Source organism: Lytechinus pictus, chromosome 1 (assembly GCF_037042905.1).
Source record: "Lytechinus pictus isolate F3 Inbred chromosome 1, Lp3.0, whole genome shotgun sequence".
In the NCBI taxonomy this organism is placed as follows: Eukaryota; Metazoa; Echinodermata; class Echinoidea; order Temnopleuroida; family Toxopneustidae; genus Lytechinus; species Lytechinus pictus.
In genome coordinates this window covers 15,167,830-15,189,785 of record NC_087245.1, presented here as the reverse complement: position 1 = coordinate 15,189,785, position 21,956 = coordinate 15,167,830, and the positions used below count along the sequence as shown (strand labels likewise).

Sequence of the window (21,956 nt, the reverse complement as noted above, 5' to 3'; positions counted from 1 at the left end):
TCCATGCAAACAATTTAACTGAGAATGATGAAATGGAATGACATAACCTGTATCAAGTACAGATAAATACAAAATCAAACAATTTTCCCAAAAGATTGTAATTCAAGAAATTTACAGAGAAAAGCTTCTGTATCTGAATATCATTTTTTGTGGATATTGACATACTTGCAATCAGAGATATATCAAGATCAATAAAGGTAATCTGAGGAGGGAATTTTCATTTCGCTTCATCTAGACAAAATCTCTCCAGAAGTACAAAATCTGCTCAAAATTTTAACAACAATCACTTTTACCCTGTAAATTGATGCTGACTATTGGAAGACCAAGGGGTGAAAAGTTCATTTAAAAATCAAACATTGATCGATGGGCTCTTCCTTTTATACAGTGTCTTTTTTTAATTCATGCAAAACAACCCTATTCCGATTTTCAAACCACTGGGATAACCTTTTCATTAGAAAACGCTGCATATGAAGACAAGATTCTGACAAAATACATATTCTCTCAATGATCAATGATTTCCCATTATCATTGTCAAAGGGATACATCGGACGCTGAACATAAAAATCATGCAAATTTGGTTTCCCTTGGGGGAAAAAAGGTCCAAAACATATATGCACAATGCAATGCATAAAATATCAATAAAACATCTCATCTATATAAAAAAAATAATAATTACATAATATGCCAGATGTTGCTTTTTAGAATCAGTGTAAAGCTACAAACTTCTCAATGGACATTGGCTTTACAGATGATGAATATACTTTCTGTGGCCATTAAATATGTTAATAAAGAAGAAATTCCTACTGTTGTCTGAACAGTGGCATTCTTTGTAATCACTTTCATAGAGAAATAGTCATCCGAAACATGACAAGCAAAAGTGATTAAAACTAAATAAAAAATATGAAAACTATCTTTATCAGTATCTCTCTTGACTCATTAAAAAAAAAACTGATTGGCAATTTTAGGCATATATATTGATCTAACATACATATAAAAATTCCACCCTGACTTGAACCAACCCATACTACATGATGTATCTACATGGATATATTCTAACACCATTCAACTGTGGTCTAAATACAATCACTATACATGAACATATCTACAATCGATTAATACAATATAGAATACTGAAATGTTCTTGTCTTATCACATGTATATACATGGACATATTATAATAATATCATATGGTAGCTGCAAAACATTCTTTCTTTTTTTACTGGTCTCTACATGTCTCTTCATGTGTGTATAATCCATTGGAATCTGTGACCAAAGTATGTTACAAGAATATTGGAAGCACACAAAACATTATCATGCCTATGTGGTACAATTGCTGTTTTTAGAATCGGTATGGTACTTGTTCTGTGGTAATTGGAAAAGGTTTACAATTGACCTATTGAAGGGGCATAATGAGCATTTTCCAAAGTGTAAATCTGTTGAAAACCTTTCTCATTCTGATGCCAATATCAATCTCCAATTGTACATAAACAAAGAATGTGTCTTTGTTTGAGATAATTTTCATAAGTATCTGGAAAGCATCAAAGGAACATACCGTAACTAAATACCTGTTCATTCAACAATGTATAAACGTCCTATAAAATATCTAGAGACTTAATACTATGTCTAATTTATCGGTAACAAGCAATGTATACAAATCTCATCTTGCCTTTGACATATATGAAATAGGGTGAGTTACCTGGTGGGTGTTTCATAAAGCTATTCGTAAGTTAAGAGCGACTTTAAGAAAGACTGGTGATCATTTCTTGTGGTAAATGGTATATACCAAAATGTTCATTGGCAATGGTTTAGTGCATAAGAAAGGATCACCAGTCGTACTAAAGTCGTTCTTAACTTACGAACAGCTTTATGAAACGGCCCCCTGTACAAGTTACCTATTCGTGGGGAATGGCTATTTGACTGGAATTCCTATGTTGGCAATTTTCTGTTCAAAGGCTATTCCTTGAAAGCTGAACCAGAAGACATGTTGCCCGGAGTATTGCGATTAATGCTGGGAAATTTAGACTGTTGGCTGTGTTGCGGTATTAAGTGCAAATTTATTTGTACCCCAACCAACCTTTGGGATTTACATTACCTTTAAATATTAAATAAGCAATACACAAACAAGTTTTATGGTTAGTTTCTAATACATTACAGCTACATATCTGTCTTATTTTGGATCCATTTTGTGTTACTTACATGGTACATAGCAGGTGCACACTTCTTGCTTATAGGCAAATAATATACATGATACTTGGTGCTGAAAATATATCATATAAATATATATATAATATTCAAAGCTTTATTTATGCAAAATATTTTCATTTCCATTCATCTAAATGAGTAAGAAATATGCTATATAATATAATTTTTTTCGAGGCACATTATTTTTATTTCTTTTGTTTCTTCATTGGCAGGTCTCACATTTGAATTTTTATAGGCAGATGAAGTTCTTAACCTAACCATAAAAAATGTGACAGTATAATAAAATGGCACTGGCAGAGCGTAACAGTTACTGATCTTACAGCACAAGAACATGTAGACTATGGTACAAAATTATTTTCCAACCTAACTTGATGACCAAAGATATGTAAACGGGTTTACATATTGAGAGTAGTCCAGAGAGTTGTTTAATACACAATTTAGAATATTAGTATTACATAAATACTGGCCCGCAGTGAGATACAATTAGAATTCATTTCAAATACAAACATGAAGATCATATAAAAAGCAATAAAAAGTTGAAAATACTCAAGCCTTACATTGGTTTGGAATTTCTCAAACCTCCATAGCTTAATCTTAAAGAAAAAAAAAAACATTAAAAATTAGATGAAATGACAAGATAACAAATTGTAAATGAAAATGCAGGGTGCAAAGCAGCTGTACTGCTAAAGTCAGGGTGATTCTTTGCTGCATTATTAAAAACATTTTTTTTAAATCACAAGCACAAGCACCTTTATTAACAAACCATTACTGTAGGACAGAGTAGACGTATCATATGTTACGAGCTATCACTTCCTATGTTCCAATTTTTCCCTGAAAAAAATGTCAGAATTAAACAGAAAAATCTGAAACAATTAGAAAGATTACTTGAAATGTAGCTTCTTTTGCTGCTCTTTCTGTGTTCTGCATTAGTATTTTATCTTATTTTTATGGCTCTACCATAATAGTCATTTGGCATAAACCACACAAAGCAAGCCATATTTCACAAAAGGGTGGAGCTAAAATTGTTCCAACATCTCTTAACAGTGTGATTATCTACAGGCGATACACGACTACGGATCACCACATCCATGTCTACGATATCATACTATGATCGGTCCCTGAACAAAAAAGTTTGCATTTTGAGAAGAAAAAAAATCATCTCTACAAACATAAGGTTCTATGATAAGTTGTTATTTGTTCTATCAAGTTGAGATTGATCCAATCAACCTAAATTCTATAGAATTTGGCGCCAAGGTATAGCAACAAATCAATATCGTAAACAGAAGGAAAAATCTTCATGATATTGCCTCCAGTGCAAACGATTTGAAGGGTACTGAAATCAATAAAAGTACTTACAGAGACAAAAAAAAAAAATCACTTTTCAACAGGATAATTACAAAATGCAAGTAATTTGAAACTTTCATCTTTAAAATCATATTTTTTAAGCCTCCATTACTGTTTAAAATGATACATGTGCATAAAATGACAGAGACTCACACAAGTAGATATATTACATGAAAGAAAACACAAATGAAATGATTTATGAAAGATATAAGATAAAAAATTGACAAAATCAGGAAAAGATAATCAAAAATATCTAATTTTGCATTACTGTACATTCTCTATATAATATAAATAAGATTATTTGCCTAATGTAAAATTACATGTACTTTGTAGCCAATTCTGTAATTCTCTTTTTTTATAATAATTTAAAGAATTCTCTGAATTCTCAGTAATATCACATTCTTTCTCTTTCATCTTAAAAGCAGAATATAAACTATGAGCTCAAACTCCTTTAACAATTTTTACAATCACTTTCTGATGTAGCAATAAAATGGAGCACTAATTTTCAAAGTAATATCTGAGGAGCGTTTAATGAAAAGAAAGTCGGACGTTTTATCTGACAAGGCCCATCCTATCCGACAATTACCATAGTAATAGTGCTTCTCAGCCAATCAAAATCAAGGAAAGTTGTCAGATCTGCCAACTTGTCGGACAAAAATGTTGATGAAACACCCCCGAGCTCAGTTTTCCCGTGATTGTACATTGTTTGCATTTATATATGTTCATGTACATATTTACAAAGTTCAAAGAAAATTTTGGTTATCTCATTTATAAACATAAGTCTGGTATTTTTTTTTACAACATTCTTAGATTTATTACACTGATTGATTCCCGCGAAAATCTTCTCTCATAATCAGAATATCACAGTGTGTTTTGATAATTACATTATGAAATACATGATACTATATATCAAAACGTATGCAAGAAAATGAAGAGTTCACCCCAAAGTTCAAAGGTCCTCTTCACCAATGCCTTCAAAGATTTCATTCTCCACCACAGCTGATGCACCTTGCGTCTTTCCACTAGCACTCTGAATTTTCTCCTAGAAGAGAAATGAAATCAAATCCACAATATGAATAGGGAATCATGATTGTACAATATTTGTGCGTCCAGGGCCCTAACCAGATTTGTGCAGAGTAAATTTGTTAAGTATTGTTACCATTTAATTGTCCTATTTGCACAATTAGACAGCCAGTAATTCACCCATGCCATAGCAGGAATAATACTTTATGATTAATTAACAAATTATACAGTCAAATACAGAAAATGGGTTAAATAGAATAATGAGACCATTTTCTTTTAATACTTTGAATTATTTTAGATGTGTCACAACACAATAAATGCTGATGTTACTGTAAGAACAACTGCAAGTTGCATGTTAACAAGACTGATGTGAAAAATAAAACAAATACATCATCCACTACTTCACTTCACTATTGACAATATACTATTGTCTAAGGAGTGTAGCCAGGAATAAATCAGTGCTATTCATGCACTAATACCAGGGGTATTGCTTAAAACATGATTAACTCAATCAACAGTCTACCCCCCCCCCCCATTCTCATTGTCGTAAGTGGTTACTCACCGATATCTTTTTTACAGAGTCAATTGCCTTTGATGCTGTCTTGTTTTCTTCTGTAGGGCTCTGTGTGCAATAAACAACCGACTCTTGATAAACATGCATAACCACAAACTGATTTGTATTGTGCTAATTAAATTTCTAGGCAGCAATTTATTCTAGTTCCTGAGATATGTGGTGATGTTCATAGGGATGGCATACAAATTTTTGATAAGATGCGTAAATCCCATTGGAAACGTGTACCTGTAGCAAAGCAAACAACAGTTGCGCGCACTGAATATATGCAAATGGGCGGTCAGCCATACCATCTCTTCTGCACTGCATTGACTTTGCATGTGAAAGAGCGATACAATGTTTTGCTTGATCGTGGATATTGAAATCGCGGTCAGGGTTGCTGTCTCCCCGATGGCATTTTTGTACAGGGAAAATCTAAGCCGCTCAAACCAAAATTACAAGCATGTAGCTCTTTTTCGATATTTTCTCTGATTCTTGGTTTTGTGTAAAAATAAAGATACCAATGTCAAGCGATTGTCTTGGTCTTTCCAACCATTATTTTACTGGCAATGAAAATGTTGTAAGGCTGGGGAACAAAGCGTGGGAATTACAAGAAACTTTGAAGTTGATTTTCTCTGAAATGGGTTTGCACTGTCTTATGTGTAGGGGAAGGCGGGGTAAGTTGTGACACTTTTTGCATTTTGCATGTTAGAATTGATGTGACTAATAGTATTGTAGAAATAAGTACCCTACCTTTAAATTTGATTCTTGGGAAATATTTTTCACCTATATATAACTTTCTACCCCCACACTGAAATTCATTGTGACCTTTGAAAAAATCGATGTCAAATGGCTCAACTTGCCCCATATATGGGGTAAGTTGTGCCACCTTCTGGGGTAAGTTGAGCCAAAAAAAACTATGTACAAAATGTTTGCGGGAAGAAGCAGCATGTCAATTTTTCATTTCAAGTCTTTTCACTTGCTAATTCTCTATAAATACTAACATCCTCTAAAAGGAAAAGAACTGTCATGTGAATTTACACCTTTCTGCCTGCATATCAATGGCTTTTTGAGTTTTTTTTAATTTTTCATTCTTATTACCATAAGAATTACCATGGCTCAACTTGCCCCATGTTGGCTGGCTCAAAGTACCCCAGTCCGAACTTAATGCGATATTTTCACATCAACACATTTATTATGCATCCATCATTTAAAAGACTAAGACAAGAATGAAGATCCATACCTGGACTAACAATATTGTTCTTATTTCTTTATTATATTTAAAGAACGTGTGTGGGTAAAAAGCACTCCTCTATTTTACATCCTTTTTTACTTTTTTGGCTGAAATTTGTATTTTTATGTCTGAAAAAGTACTTTTTGTTTCAAAGTCGAAAACAATATGGTTGGGTAAAGGGTTATGTAATGGGTCATCAATACATGACACCACCACAATGTCTGACTCATTCATTATTGGCCTGGGGGTGGTGGCTCAACTTGCCCCTATGCTCAACTTACCCCGCCTTCCCCTACTGTTGAACGACAGTTCAGATGACCATTGACGATAAGTCATATAAAAAAATTTAGCCAAACAACAAAGCCAATATAATTTTGGCATCAGTTTTAAATGAAAATCATTACATATCAATGGGTTATTGTTTTTAGATTCTATTCTTGATTGCATATTATATGACATTAAGATAGATCCTTGTCATTTGATTGGTTGTTTGATATTGATCATTCAGCCCATTTTACAATGACATCATCATCCGTGCAATTTTGGATCCATATGATTTTGTCCATTGAACGCGCGCTGAGACCATCGGCACTACACATAAAAACACTGCAGTGCAGTGCGCGTGTTGGCTGCGACAACTAACAGACAAAGACATCATTCGTACTGCATGCACTTTAATTGAAAAATTATTTTAAGTCAGATGACAAGGACCTATTTTTAGGTGTCATATACAGCAAATACTGAATGTTCTTTTCATTTGTGCAATGGGCAGAATACTTCATTCGGTGAAAGATGGAATGAATGATCCATTCAACATGCCTACGCCTCGTTGAATGGATCATTTAATATTTCACCTCATGAAGATTCTGTCCATTGAACTCATAAACGTTCATTATTTGTATATTATTTTGGATATTTTGATTATACTAATGATTGATGTACTTACAGGTGCACCATTGGGTATCTCAGGCCTGACTACAGGACTTGACGTTGAGATAGACGTGATCACCTGACCATCTCGTCCTTTGAACTGCCTTGTGGGACCCTTTACTCTGTCTTGTGGCTGGAGAGAGAAAGAGTGTGACAGAAAACAAACATTTCAAGTCATAACCCAACTTTCTATTGTTACCTCTTGCAAGACTACGGGAGAAGACATAAAGATACGTCTGATAACTTGACCATCGCAAATTTTGAACTGCTTTATGGGACATGTGACTGTATACTCTGCTTTGCGGCTGAACAGAGTTGAAAATGAAGTCCATCATTAGCATGCAAAAAGTCGTGTACACATCCATTGATAAACTACCTTGATCTTACATGTGGCACTTGTGTATACACTCAAATAAAAACATGCTGTGCATTAGTCACACCACAGCAGTATTATGGAACTACTATATTTTGACAAAAATTCATTAAATACCTCTGAAAAAAAAATCGTGCAAATTCTGTAAATCATGTCATGATAATCATGATTCAAACTTTTATTTCATAAAATTCATGAAACCAGATTGAAAATTGCTGCCCAAAAAATGGCAAAAGTAGGTTGTTATTTCAGGGATAGCCATTCACCAAGGTCTGTTTTTGATGCACTGTGTATTTCCATAAGATATTACAACATATCTAACTCTGCATGCTTGTTATGCATGCTTGGTTCTGAGTACACATACCCTCTCAATCATTTACATACTCTATCAAGCATTCACATACCCTCTTAAGATGTCCTCCTTTCTTCTGAAGTAGCAGTTCATCCACCATGCTCTGGAGACATAGACTGATGAGAATGGCCTGCCGACTACTAATAGTGACCCACTGCAGTTTATTCTTTGCTACCAAGTACTCAAAGGACAGTTCAAGCTGACTGTCTTTGTCCTTGTCAACCACGATGGGTTCAGCACCAGACGCTCTCCTTGCCTCTTTGTCAGCCTGTGTGTATCAACACAAAATACAAGGTTACTGAAGGGTGACACGACATTTGCTCCTTCGACAGTAGCTCCGAGCTTCATTTCGTCTAAGACGTAGGGTTAAGGTAAAGGTCACAAGGTTTTAAGTTAGGTTTAACATTGGGTTCACAGTTGGGTAGTGTTAAAAATCCAGCGTTGAAGCTGGTAATTCAAATAGAGGAGCAATTGTCGCAGGAGCAAACGACATGGAACCTAACTGAAGAGGGTCATCTGGAAGCTATTTCATAAAGACTAAACAACTATTCTAACTTTGCCATTATTAAAGGATACTCCCGATAAAAATTATTGTGATTTGAATGGATGAAATAAAATCAGACAAATAAAACACTGAATATTTCATCAAAATTGGACAAGAAATGCAATTTTGTAAGATAATCATTGCTACAACTTATACATGTATTTTTACACATACATTTGTGAAAATATGAAAAATATGAATTCATGTAATAAAGTAAGAAAGGTTGAGGGTACATGACATAATCAGCTTACCTAATGTATATTCATGACATGTGCATATACATTGCGTATCAAAAAAAAGTTTACACTTAGAAAAAATCCTGTAAAATTATACAAAAAAATATCCTGAAGATTTTTCCACATTTTAACATTGGTACAGATCCATTTAAGCAAATGACAATATAACTGTCGAAAAATATTTCCGCTTGAGTGAGCACCACTTACTTTTGAAAAGTTAGTGAAAAATGATTTGCGCAGAACCTTGAAATACTTATGCGAATAAAGGTATACCTTAATCATGAAGAACACGTGGAATTTAGCTGGTAAAACTGATTTGAAGATATCCTTTACCTTTTTAAACTTGTTTCCTTGCCCAAAACACTTCGAAGAATGCACTGCGCCCCACCCCACTCCCCCACACACCGAGGCCATCGTGACGATATTTGCTTTACACTGAGTTGTGATTTACATGAAATGGCTAAGGCTTGATTTTTATTTTGTTAATCATTGTCAAGCTTGGGGAAAAGTGTGGAGAGACAAGTATTACATGAAAAATGAAATGTAAACCCACTTCAAATGATAAAAACTTAATGAAAAAATGCTGGATATGTCTGATATAAACTTTTGTTCAGATTCAGTTATGTCCTCAGATCCAGCTGGCACAAAAAGGGTAAAGGTTGTGCTTACTAAGTGTTGAAATTTCAATTTGGGTGGCAAAATTGTTACAAAATGCTTGAATGTATCCGTTTTATTTCAATTGACTAAAAGTGCAAGGGAAATGTATGAGAAATGTTTCGCATGGTAAGTTTGATTTCGCCCTTTCCCCTTGACACAGCGTGAAAACGAGCATTTCTGCGAGCTTTACAAAAATGGACAGTGCTCACTCAAGTGAAACATTCTGTCCTAACTTCTACTTTCAATGGATAGATGAGATCCAAACACAAGAAAATATATGACAAAATTATCCACATGTTGTATATTTTTTAATTCCCAGGGCTTTTTCAAAGTGTAAACTCTTTTTTTGATACGCACTGTAAACAGTATATATGTTTTCACAAAATGTTGCTCAAATTTCAAATGAAATAAAAACAACTTCTTATTTGTTAACAGATTTCGATGAAATAAACAGCATTATGTTTGGTGAATTTTGCTTGATTATTTTCAGCCTGAAGGACTCCTTTCAACTAGCATGGACTTTCACTGGCTGTTGAGCAATATTACCATGGTCGTTGCCATAATGGCAAAGGTATCATAGCAGTAACTCTTCAGGAAACATTCCCCAGATTAATGTGATGACATGAAAATATGAATCTACCTTGGGCCACCATTAACTAATATATGTCAAATTTGTAGGTTTTCACCATGCTCTCCCAATATATGTTTGTGGAAATGCTGAAATACACGAAAAAACCCCAGAAATTTTATGTCACACTTTGGTACAGGAGACTTACACTATTAGTTATCCTCCAACATCTCATCCTAGTGATTTTGAAGATGCCCTCTTTGGTTGACTTGTCTGGAAGTTCAACTCTGAAGTAGAGTTCCTTGTTACCTGCATTGATAATTGTCTTCGTCTCTGGTTCCGGGTAGTTGACTGTGCACTGCTTGAACTGCAATGTGCCATAGTACTTAAGGGTTTGTGCAAATTTGATATACTATAGAAAGGTACAAGAGAGAGATAAACACATCAAATGATAGGCAGGGGAGAGAAGAGGACAATAAATAATGAAATAAAATCATAAAGTGAAAGGAAAAGAGATATAGATTCCAATGTAACTAATGAAAAAAAAAGACATTGAATGGCTTCAGCAATGAAAATTATCATTCAAGAGGTACTTCTAATTTGGGGAGTTCTTTTGTTGTAATCTTGTAAGTGAATTGATTACATGTAGATCTTCTTAAACTTCTTGTAATAAACAAAGGGTATGCTTAGGCTCAATCTATCAGGGCCATAAGATCTATTCCTTAGTTGGTTTGGTCCTTCCTCAAAGAAATTGTAGAGACATTGATTAGGACAATGATAATAAACTCACAAAATGGTATGTTCCAAAATGCATTATTGTGTAAATCAAAACATGGTTTCCAGAGAAGTAATGAAACATCATTAAGATATGCTAAAGCCGATTTAAGTTTTTGTAAATTCCTCCAAAAGTGCACTATTCAATTTAAATACAAGATTACATTATACATGTATATGAATAATACTGATTTGCTAAATATATGAAATAAGAGCTTGAAGTGTTATTTTAAAAGAAAAGTAATAACATTACTGAGAGGGGACACTAAACGCTTCGAATATATCAACAATGAATGTCATGTTTAAGATGTTGGATCTGTCAACTTCTTAAACACTCTTGAGAGGATAACAGTCGAGCATGAACAGTATTCCTAAGAACTTTTGTTGTTGTTATTGTTGTATTGGTTTAACTTAAAATTCAGCATAAATGCAATCCTTAGGTGATTTCTTGAATCATCAATATCTGAAGGATATGTGTAAGAACTGTGTGTAACAGTACCTACCTCTTTCTTAGAATTCTTAGCCTTGAGGGAATGTAACCTGGCCATTTGATCTTCTGAAGCTAACACCCATCCTCTACTAACATCACTAAGGGCCTACACAGTGAAAACAAAAACAAATAATGAAGATTTTTCACATATTCAGTTCTGCCTTGGCCTTTGGAAATTGACAACAAACGTGGTTCAATCAAAGTGGCAGAAAAGTACATTGTGTTGATGGTATTCTCTATTACTCTTTAAATTTTTATCTCTACTTCTAGATAAAAAAGTTTTCAAACACTGAAGATGGGGGAGACTTCTTTTTCTCATCTAACATTCTGTTTTCCTCTTTGTCATTCCATTGTGTAGCAGTTCTTTTCGAGATTGCCCGCATGGTGAGCCGTAGGCCTCTTCTACCTTATGGATCAATTACCATGACAATGTAATTCTGGCTCATCCCAAAGTCTTGCATTCTTCAAAAGGGATCAATGTACATGTCACCTTTTATGAGCATTGCTCTGAAACTGCAAAATAGGAGGGATTTGTAGGATTTCCTGATTTATTGAGAAGTTATATCATTCGATGACAATGTGTTTCTTACACATTGCCAAAATTCATTTGAAATCCCATCCAAAGAACAATGTGTTTTAAGCATTGCTTAAGAAATTACAGATAACAGGGAAATATTGGATATAATTTTATTGAACTGACACAAGACTTACACTGCAATAATTTGTTACATATCAGGGCCCTGTCCATAAAAGTTACCATTATGGTAACTTTGCCATCCAATGGTAACTTGTATGGAATCCTTAATTTTGATTGGCTGTTGATCAGCATTACCATGGTATTTACCATTGGATGGCAAAGTTAGCATAATAGTAAATTTTATGATCTGAATGAATATACAGCAGTTAATTTGTTGAAAACTTATTATTACATCCTTTATTCAAACATCCTTCTAAACAAGCTTTGATGATACAACACTCATAACATACACCTGATCATGAGATCTATTCGGCAAACAGAGGAAATCCTGCCTACAGCTTGTCAAAAAGGAAAGTGCTAATTCTCTTTCTCCACATTTCAGACTTTACATCCTTCTTAATGATACTATCACTTGGCACTTTAAATAATGTGTTCGTTATTAGCGACCACAAAAAATACATTGTACAATCCTGAAACAAACCACTTTACAAAACTAAAGGTAAATCAATGGGTAAAGACAAACCTGAACATATAGTAACTGTAGAGCAACCCTATCATCAAGAAGATCACTATCATAATTTGGATCCCAGTAACTGCAAGATAACAAACAAAAAAAGGTGGTTGTCATTTGTATGGGGGATAGCTTAATGGGAATGTTAAAAAAATGACAAGAAATCCATAGTTGGATGTGCAAAAGAATTTTTAGTTTTAATCGATTTTGACTCAAATCTTAATCAGCTACATACTGTATCAGGGTGTGAATATAGGATATAAATGTCCACTTTTAAGTGTAAGTGTGCATACAGCATGTGTGTAATAATCTATTCAGGGCAGCAACTTGGTTTTTGTTAGCTGCTCTTCAAGCTAATATTTTATTATAGAATTTCTCTGATGAGGCATTTTACCCTGATTTGAGATATATTTTCTTATCAAATTCCCTGATTTTTTCCCTGACTGGAAAAAAGTAAAATAATTTCCCCTGATTTCCCTGATGGGCTGGGAACTTTGTAGATATGGATTGAACCCATGACTCCCAATTCACAGGGCAGGTGCTCTACCACAGAGCCTTAAAAGAAAAAAAGCTTTCAATTTTCCAGAAGCATGTAGAAATAAATGCTTTTACGTCACAAGCATGCATGATTAAACACATTTATCAACAGATTAAAAAACTTTCAGAGACACGCATTGTATATCTTGGACAAATCATATGCATATTATGTGTTGATTCTCAATATTGTGTGTTGATTCTCAATATTGACTAATCTCATTCAGAGAATATAAATCTATTACAAATACTGACATAAAAGGTCAAGAGTAGTAAAGAGAAGTGGTTTGACATACCTTAAAGGCAATGCACCCACACAACCTTATCTTTCTCAGTTTGTACACTGTTTTTAGTTTACATGTACTTAACAGGAATTGAAATAGTGCAGCCTTCTGGATATTTGCTTATAAATATAAATTGCAAGATATCATGTACAGGTATGTAACTGCTCACACATAACTGGTGACCCTTCCGTGGATGTTGAATAAGATTCTCAATCATTTTGATTCCCATCAGCTGCAGATGAAATCTGATCTTTGTGTATTGAAATACCTTTTAACATGCATCTGAATAGACAATTCTACATTTTAATAATAATAATATTCCGCTTCTATATAGCGCTTAATACATCAGAACAACGTGTCTAAGCGCTTTACAGATATATTATTACCCCAGTCATCGGATTCAATCAGTCATTCCCGCACACAATGTATGCACATCCTTCACTCCCTGGGAGTATTCCAGTTAGTCGCCGGTGAGGCGCACACAGTACTAGACAAGCGACAATGACTTTCATATCCTACCGGGTACCTATTTAGCACCAGGGTCGAGAGTGGCAAAGTGTGGATTAACGCCTTGCCAAAGGACGCCAGACCTTTTGAAAAGGTTATCAGAATCACGCTCATATTATGGAGAAAATGTCATGTGTACCTTACATTGTACACATAAATTTGTGAAATGACCCCCAGGAAATCTATTTTCTTAAAATCTCTTCTGATACTCACTTTCTTCTGAGGACTATTTTGCATGTTCCTGTGGCAGCTTTCAATGAAATATAAGGCGATTCGAAATCTTGGATTCTTCTGATGACTGAAACATAATTGATCAAAATTTGTTTCAAAATTACTTTACCAATAACTTGAACAATATCATATTTCCATGGTGATATTATTGTTAAATCTATACTTCACTAGAAATCATTGCCATCAATACAATAAGCCTCACAAGACGTCTTCTTATTCTAAGAAAATTCTAGGACTCAATTTTTTTTCTTTCCTATTATAAGATTTGGGGTGACTGTTTTCAGATGGAACGCCCATTAGAAGGGGAATGCTACTTGCAAATCTTGTGATTCAGAATTTACTTGTGTCTCTAACAAAGAATTCCTGAACATTTATTTTATACCAATATTATTGTTTTCTTGTCATTTAACCACAATTTATTTTGCACACTTTTCATTGCATGACGGAAATAATCTGTACTTGGTGGATGGATTGGCAACATGTAGCAAATAAAATTGGGTACTAGGTTTACAAACGCTTTCAGGGAGCCTCATGTTCTATTGACCAAGACAGATTAAAATATGAATAACAGTGTATAGGAAAAATAATAAAACATATTTATTGCAATGTAATTTTGGTAACAAATTGCAAAAGCACCAAAGTTTTTCTTTGTTCAGGTTCTAAACAATATAATATGTAAATACACTGCATATGAATCTAGTACGTGTACAGTTAACGTTTGTTACATTCTAGAACAGCCAAAATAAATGCCAAATCAGTTTAAAGATCCAGACCGGACCCGAAAATGAAATTGATAAATTATATACCAATCGAAAGCTTATAAGCTACTAAATACAGCAAGGTATGCTTTATGCATTTTCACCGCTTCCCAGCTGAGTATTTTGCTTGTGAATATTCCAATTATCGGGCTTCGAACCCCGCTTAGAAAATAGGCTTTATTGTGCTTTTCACCTGCCTCGAGACCGTGACGTCACGTTGTGTAAGAAGCGTCGTGATTCCATAGGTTTGTACACAGAAAAACTGGGTGATTTTTTGCTTTCCAGATAACGCATTTCATTCTCTTCACTTCTATCACAGAGGGATATCACATATATTTTTACCCACAAGCTTGAATTTATGAAATCTACAGTTTTGAACTAGTTTTTGCCATATTTTATTTCCTGCTTATTTGGCGCAGATTTCAATTCTATCTGCATTTAGATTATGTATAACAACTTTTCCTGACATAGCAATTTAGGCCCAATAAGAGCCAAACAAAGAAATCACAAAAAAGGTAGTGAATAGTTGTAGGTTTACAACAATTTGAACAGTGAATAATTTTGAGTGCCATTTTCATCTGAAAACGAAAAAAAAATATGGATTCATAACATGGAAATGGAAGAAAATACCCAATGCTTTTGTACACAAACCTATGGAATCACATCCCTCCTGACACAACGTGACGTCATCATTTCTAGGCGACGTGGGGGTGCTCAATCGAAGCGTACTTTGGAGGAGCAGTTTCTTTGATTTTTATTTAATATTTGTCAGAAATGGAAGGATATATATGTAATATTTTTGGTATATTTGTATTGTATGAATCATTACCTTTATTTTGATATATGACTGTTTTTACACCGGTCAGGGTCTTTAAGATTGTAGAAGATCATAAGGCTGCTCTGATGCAACTACAACTCTAGATTAATATCACCTTTCTGAAAATAAGTATGCATTGTAAGATGACCTTATCAACTCTGACTGATTTTTTTTTGGTGGTTTAAGTGGGTATAAATGATTTAATTTATGAAATCTCATTGCAGTGGTTTGCACAAAGTAATGGCATAGTCTCATACCACTTACGATGGCCGTATGGCGAGTTGAAAACAGCAATTTTTATCATTTTTGTACCAGCTTCCTGTATATGTGTTTGGTATAGAAATCTGTAAAGCGACTGTTTTTACTCATCATGCGGACACCATAGGGGAAATTTGACTGCAGCATTAGGTGAGTTTAATAAGAGGGTTCTTACTGGTTCCAGCTTCTTCCTCCTTGTCTTTGATAACCAGAAAGAGAGCAAAGTAGTAGGTGAACTGCTCAGGTAAACCTATCTCTGATGTCACTCTCTGGATCAACAAATAAAAACAAAGATTGATTACTACTTTGTATCATTATTTATCTAGTATTATTTCTAAGAGAAACTATAAATTTGACGCGTCCAAAGGACACAGATACCCCCGCTTAACGCGATCAGAAATTCATTCAATATGATTGAACTTAATATCGTGCAGAAACCAATATGCATATATATAATGAACAAATTTAGACCTTTGAACCAACTCGCATATATATTGAGCTGTGACCTTTGACCTGCTGACTCCGAATTCGAACTTAGCCTGTATTTTGGTGTCATCTACCTCCACACCAAAATTTTCTTTGATCCATTAAACACTTTTTGAGTTATTGCGCGGAAACCAACTCGCATAATTAATGAGCTGTGACCGTTGACCTGCGGACTCTGAATTCTATTAAAGTTAGCCTGTATTTTGCTGTCATCTACCAACACACCAAATTTTTTTAAAATCTGTTGAATATTTCATACGTTATCATGCAGAAACCAACTCGCATATTTAATGAGCTGTGACCTTTGACCTGCGGACTCCGAATTCGATCTTAGCCTGTATTTTGCTGTCATCTAGCTATACACCAAATTTTTTTAAAATCCATTCAATATTTTTTTTGTTATTGCGCGGAAACCAACTTGCATATTTAATGAGCTGTGACCTTTGACCTGCAGACTTCGAATTCAAACTTAGCCTGTATTTTGGTGTCATCTACCACCACACAAAATTGTGCGGAAACCAAGTTTGGGGACGGACGGACGGCACTAGCGTACCTAAGGGGGGGGGCAGACTGCCCCCCTGACGAGTCACAACTAATCCATGGGACGTCCCCCCCCCCTTTTGAGAAGCAAAATTAATAATTTGTAATGTAAATATGCAAAAAAAAACGACGTGTGCCCCCTCTTTTGAACGTGAAGACCTTTTTTTTTTTTTTTTCGCGGACGAAATATCCTCCAAAAAATTTGCCCCCCTTTTGGAAAATCTTGGGTATGCCGCTGACGGATGGACAGGGGCAACGCTTAATGCCCCCTCCGGACTTCGTCTGCGGGGCCATAAAAAATCTCATACACAAATATTCTCAACATTAATCAGAAGTATGATAACAGAAAATACTGAAATATTCATAAAATGCATTGCATGAGGTTAGAAGTGCCTTTAGTGGGGAATCAAACCCCAGATCCTCACATTTAATTGATTAAGCCTATGTCTGGGATGATTCAGGCCAAATGAAACAATGAAAACAATTTGAGGTCAATGGGTAACAACGGGTGCTAATAACCACTTGGCTGCCTCCTCTACTTAAAGTTTTTTTGGTAAAGATCATTATTCTAAGTTAATCTCGCATAAATTATCTTGTTCATTATATCAGTTTTTGTTAATTCATCATGGAAATTGAATTTGGTGAATATTTAAATCAGATTAAGCCCTCTTAATTTCTATGACGTCATTAGTTTTATGATAAAGGCCATTTAAACACTTACATGCATACTACAAAATTATTGATCGAACTTTTACTCTGTTTCATTAATTCCCAAAAAGTACAACTTGGCAAAGAATGTCTTGGAACCTACTTTTTTTATATGGCATGTGATTGTAAATCACGAACTGTACCCCTGTGCTTTTTACCCAATGTGCTTACGTGGTAAAAGGCTCTCTATTAAGATCTGAGCACATACTTGCAAAGTGTCAAGCATGTGAACAACATTACATATAAAATTCAACACCTTACACAAACCTTGGGTGTTTCATCCACAGGTCACGAGTGCAATCCTCTCCAGATTTGTCAACATTACAAAATGATCTCCATTCTGTGTTTATTTTGAAAACATGTTCCGATATCTTATCAACTTCATGTCTGTTATGACATATGACTAAAAATATGTACAATAGTACAAAGTCACTTTCCGAAAGAGTTTTCATTGCAAAATATATCAAGACTGAGAATGTTTGACTTCATGAAAACGGTATTGAGTATTTATTGTACTATGGATATGCATGCTACAGTATACCTGCCAATATGAAACTGCAATACCAGTGAAGAAATATAAAAATTAATATATATCCCACAGACTGAACCATACTGTAATACTGTTTTGGTATATATTGGTATATTCTGTGATGTAAATTAATTTCCTATGTTTGTGCGTTCTTACCAGTTTTGTGTTTGAATATAGCAATTTTGTAATTTATATTTACAGAAACATGGACGTTTGAATATACTGTGGGAAAAACATTCAGTTAGAAAATATTTGATACTGTATTTCTGATGGGCAGAAGACGATTCAAATAGTTCAATTATTCAAATACTCTCCCAAAGCTTAAACATTTTTATCCGGTACACAATAACTTTGAAATTTTATGGAAATTGCAAATGGGGCAATAAAACATTTTATACTAAAATAGCTAACAAACATATGGCTGCCATGACACCAAACCCTAAGGTCTTCCCTTCAAAATGGCATGCATATCTTATTCAGAAATATAGCTTTGGATTAAATAGGACATTGTATGATGGAATCTATTAATTTCAACACAAAGTGATTTTCCCAAATACTAGTACAGTCCGACCTCTCTTATCCAGCCTCCCCTTATCAGGATCTCTCTATCATCCGGATGCACACTTGCCAAGATTTTTTTTCCAATTCAATCTAGTACGTGGGGAATGAGATTTCAATCTAAACTCAATCCTATATGCAAACTCACTTTGATTACATACATTTTTTAAAATATAGTCTACCTACAACAACATTATTTGTCATGAAAACATCTCGCCTTAATCACCGAAAGAACTTACACAGGATAATTTTCCAGTAAATCAGGGCGCAGCGCAAACATTTCATCACAATCTCTTTTCATTTCCCGGGAAAAAACAACACATGTCTGGCTAGCTAGCGCTTCAGGCCTCAATACTGACAGTGCCATCTATCATGTTTGAGCCTACAGTTATAACAATGGCTGACATTGCGAAGCTGTGATACCCGCCGCGATCATCTAATTGTAAAACTTAGTTTCATCAAGTCATTCTCTTTCTTTCGAGGTATGCTCGATGTATACCTCAATCATTTTAGCAGGTAAATCATCCGAGAGTTTTGGCCATCGATCGATTTCTTTTCCGTAAAAATACTGCCTATAATTTGCACTGACACTGCAGTGAATACTGTCTGTACGCCCACTACAATAGATTGCGTGTAGCTACCACTGTTGGGGAGGCAGCTGCGTGTATTTAATATTGGGTCTCCCAGATCCGGATAAATCCCTTATCCGGATTGGTGCTGGTCCCAACGTGTCCGGATAAGAGAGGTCGGACTGTATTTGAGGTAAGATTAAAAGGCAACACACCTCTAAAACATCATCTGTCTGATCTGTTGATTTGATGTCCACTTTGACCCTACTTCCGTTCATCATAAAGACTTCAAGCTGAACATCTTCAGGTTCTTCCTTTCTTGTCTCTTTCTGTGATGTCAGGAGGAAGCCATTGAAAATATCGCTGTTTGCTATCCTTGGATCTTGACTTACTGCATGGAAAAAAAATATTACATCAACATTTTCTCTTCAAAAGGGCTAATAAAATCTAGGTTGTAAGCCACATGAATATGGATTTTCAACTGGACACTGTCAAAATTTATTCCTCTGCCATTGTGAAATAAAAATACATAAGTCTGGGGTACCAGTAAGTTTTATTTATTGGAGTTGAAAGAAGCCAGAAAATAAGGCCAATATATCCTACACAATAGAAAGATTGAAAAGCCCAAAATGGGAATTTGTCAGGTCCTGAAATCAGTGAATTGCTTGAAGGCTTGCACCACTTTACTACACTCCTACTAATTGCACATCAATTCCACCTAAAAGCTTATTTCATTTTATAGATAAACAAGAAAAAAATTGAACAAACCCAAATCAGGGGAGCTTTTCATGAAAGGATTTTCTGACGTTTTATCCGATTACTCCTGTTTCATCCGGCAGTTATTTTATAGCAACAGTGCCTCTGAGCCAATTAAAATCAAGGAAACAATTACAAGTCTTCATACAATACCACCTCACAGGCAGTAACTAAATGACAGTTTGAATGGTTGCTATGCAGGCCCTTGTGTTGTTTGAAGACTTGTGATTGTTAGCAATAGCACATAATTATGGCAAGTTTTTACATAGCAGTATTGTTATGCTTATTTCTGCCTCCTGTGACATCACAAGAGGCAAAAAATTATATAGTGGATTTTAATGGCGCGGGGCGTAGTGTACTGCAGGTAAATGCAAGAAAAATGAAATAAAAATATTGAAATTATATGATGCACATCTAAACTCAAAAGGTATTTAGTGAAGCAGAGACTCCTACACATTAACTGAAGATAACATGAATTCGTACATGTATGTCAGGGGACCTTTATTAATCTCTCACTTCAATAACATGCTAAAAGTCTTTTGTTCTTATTTTTTTACTGATTTGATTTGAATTTATTGATTAATCATTACATTTGTTTGTGGTTTATCATAATACATAAAACTGATTAATATAATAACAAGTGGAACGCCTCTGGCAGTCTCACCTGCATAACGCAATTCGATATAGCAGCAGTGCTGACTTTGAAAACAGCTATTGAATAATTATTCACAAAAGAAAACATTCACATGATAATAAAATACTATGTTCACTATGTTCGTTGACCCAAAATGACCTTTGACCATGATCATGTGATCTAAGATGTGTGCAAAACAATCATTTATACTTGATTACCCTTTCATGAACAAGATCCATAAACTTTCTAAGTTACAATGCCAATTCAATAAATAAACCCAACATGGCCAAAGTTATTGACCCTAAATGACCTTTGACCTTGGTCATGTGACCTGAAACTCGCACAGGATGTTTAGTGATACTTGATTACTCTATGTCCAAGTTTTATGAACTAGCTCCATAAAAATTTAAAGTTATGATGGAAATTCAACAAATACCCCTAATATGCCCGAAGTTCATTGACCCTAAATGACCTTTGACCTTGGTCATGTGACCTGAAACTCTGACAGGATGTTCAGTAGTACTTCATTACCTTGTGATAGCTTCATGAACTAGGTCCATATGCTTTCTAAGTTATGATGACATTTCAAAAACCTAACCTTAGGTTAAGATTTCAAAATTGATTCCTCCAACATGGTCTAAGTTCATTGACCCTAAATGACCTTTGACCTTGGCCATGTGACCTGAAACCAAGGCAAGATGTTCAGTAAAATTTGATAATTCTTCTGTCCAAGTTTCATGAACTAGGTCCATATGTTTTCTAAGTTATGATGTCATTTAAAAAACTTAACCTTAGGTTAAGAATTGATGTTGACGCCGCCCCCGCCGTCGGATAAGCAGCGCCTACAGTCTCGCTCTGCTATGCAGGTGAGACAAAAACTGATCTACATGTAGACACTTTAACTTACTGATCTGTATGTACTTTTCAAGCTTCTCCCTTCTTTCCTCTGTCTGAGCAGGGGTGAGGGATAGGAACTTCTTGGGGGGAAATTTCTGGTATCCCGTAAAGCTGTTGCCAAATTCCTTCTTTACTTGTTCATTAAAGTCATGGAGCTGCGAGTAGCGAACCGAGCAGTGGAAGACCCCATTCACGTGGACGTTATAAACCTGAACGGAAAGTGAAGCCAGAATTACAGTTGGAAGGGCATTTTTCACATATATATTGATACATCAAGGAAAATGAGTGATTCCACTTGATTGGTGTAAATCAGAGCCATAGAATTTCTTTAGAGCAGGGGTATAAAGCATTTAGAGCATACATGTACAAATCTACTATTAATAGCTTGTGGTCTACACTGTACTG

At 34.9% G+C, this 21,956-nt stretch overlaps 1 protein-coding gene across 1 annotated transcript in view; it reads right to left on the bottom strand.

Annotated features, from left to right (window-relative positions):
- Positions 1–407: 407 nt before the first annotated feature.
- The window catches only part of LOC129263749 (sorting nexin-17-like), a 31,295-nt gene continuing 9,746 nt past the window's right edge, over positions 408–21,956 (bottom strand). Inside the window, exons 2-12 of the mRNA XM_064096965.1 lie at positions 21,562–21,760; positions 19,480–19,655; positions 16,050–16,143; positions 14,024–14,108; positions 12,498–12,567; positions 11,291–11,383; positions 10,222–10,425; positions 8,061–8,276; positions 7,300–7,416; positions 5,132–5,191; positions 408–4,588 (exon numbers count right to left, since the gene is read on the bottom strand). Coding sequence (XP_063953035.1) covers positions 4,496–4,588; positions 5,132–5,191; positions 7,300–7,416; positions 8,061–8,276; positions 10,222–10,425; positions 11,291–11,383; positions 12,498–12,567; positions 14,024–14,108; positions 16,050–16,143; positions 19,480–19,655; positions 21,562–21,760 — 1,407 coding nt within the window. The 3' untranslated portion in view covers positions 408–4,495. The remainder of the gene's footprint in view (positions 4,589–5,131; positions 5,192–7,299; positions 7,417–8,060; positions 8,277–10,221; positions 10,426–11,290; positions 11,384–12,497; positions 12,568–14,023; positions 14,109–16,049; positions 16,144–19,479; positions 19,656–21,561; positions 21,761–21,956) is intronic.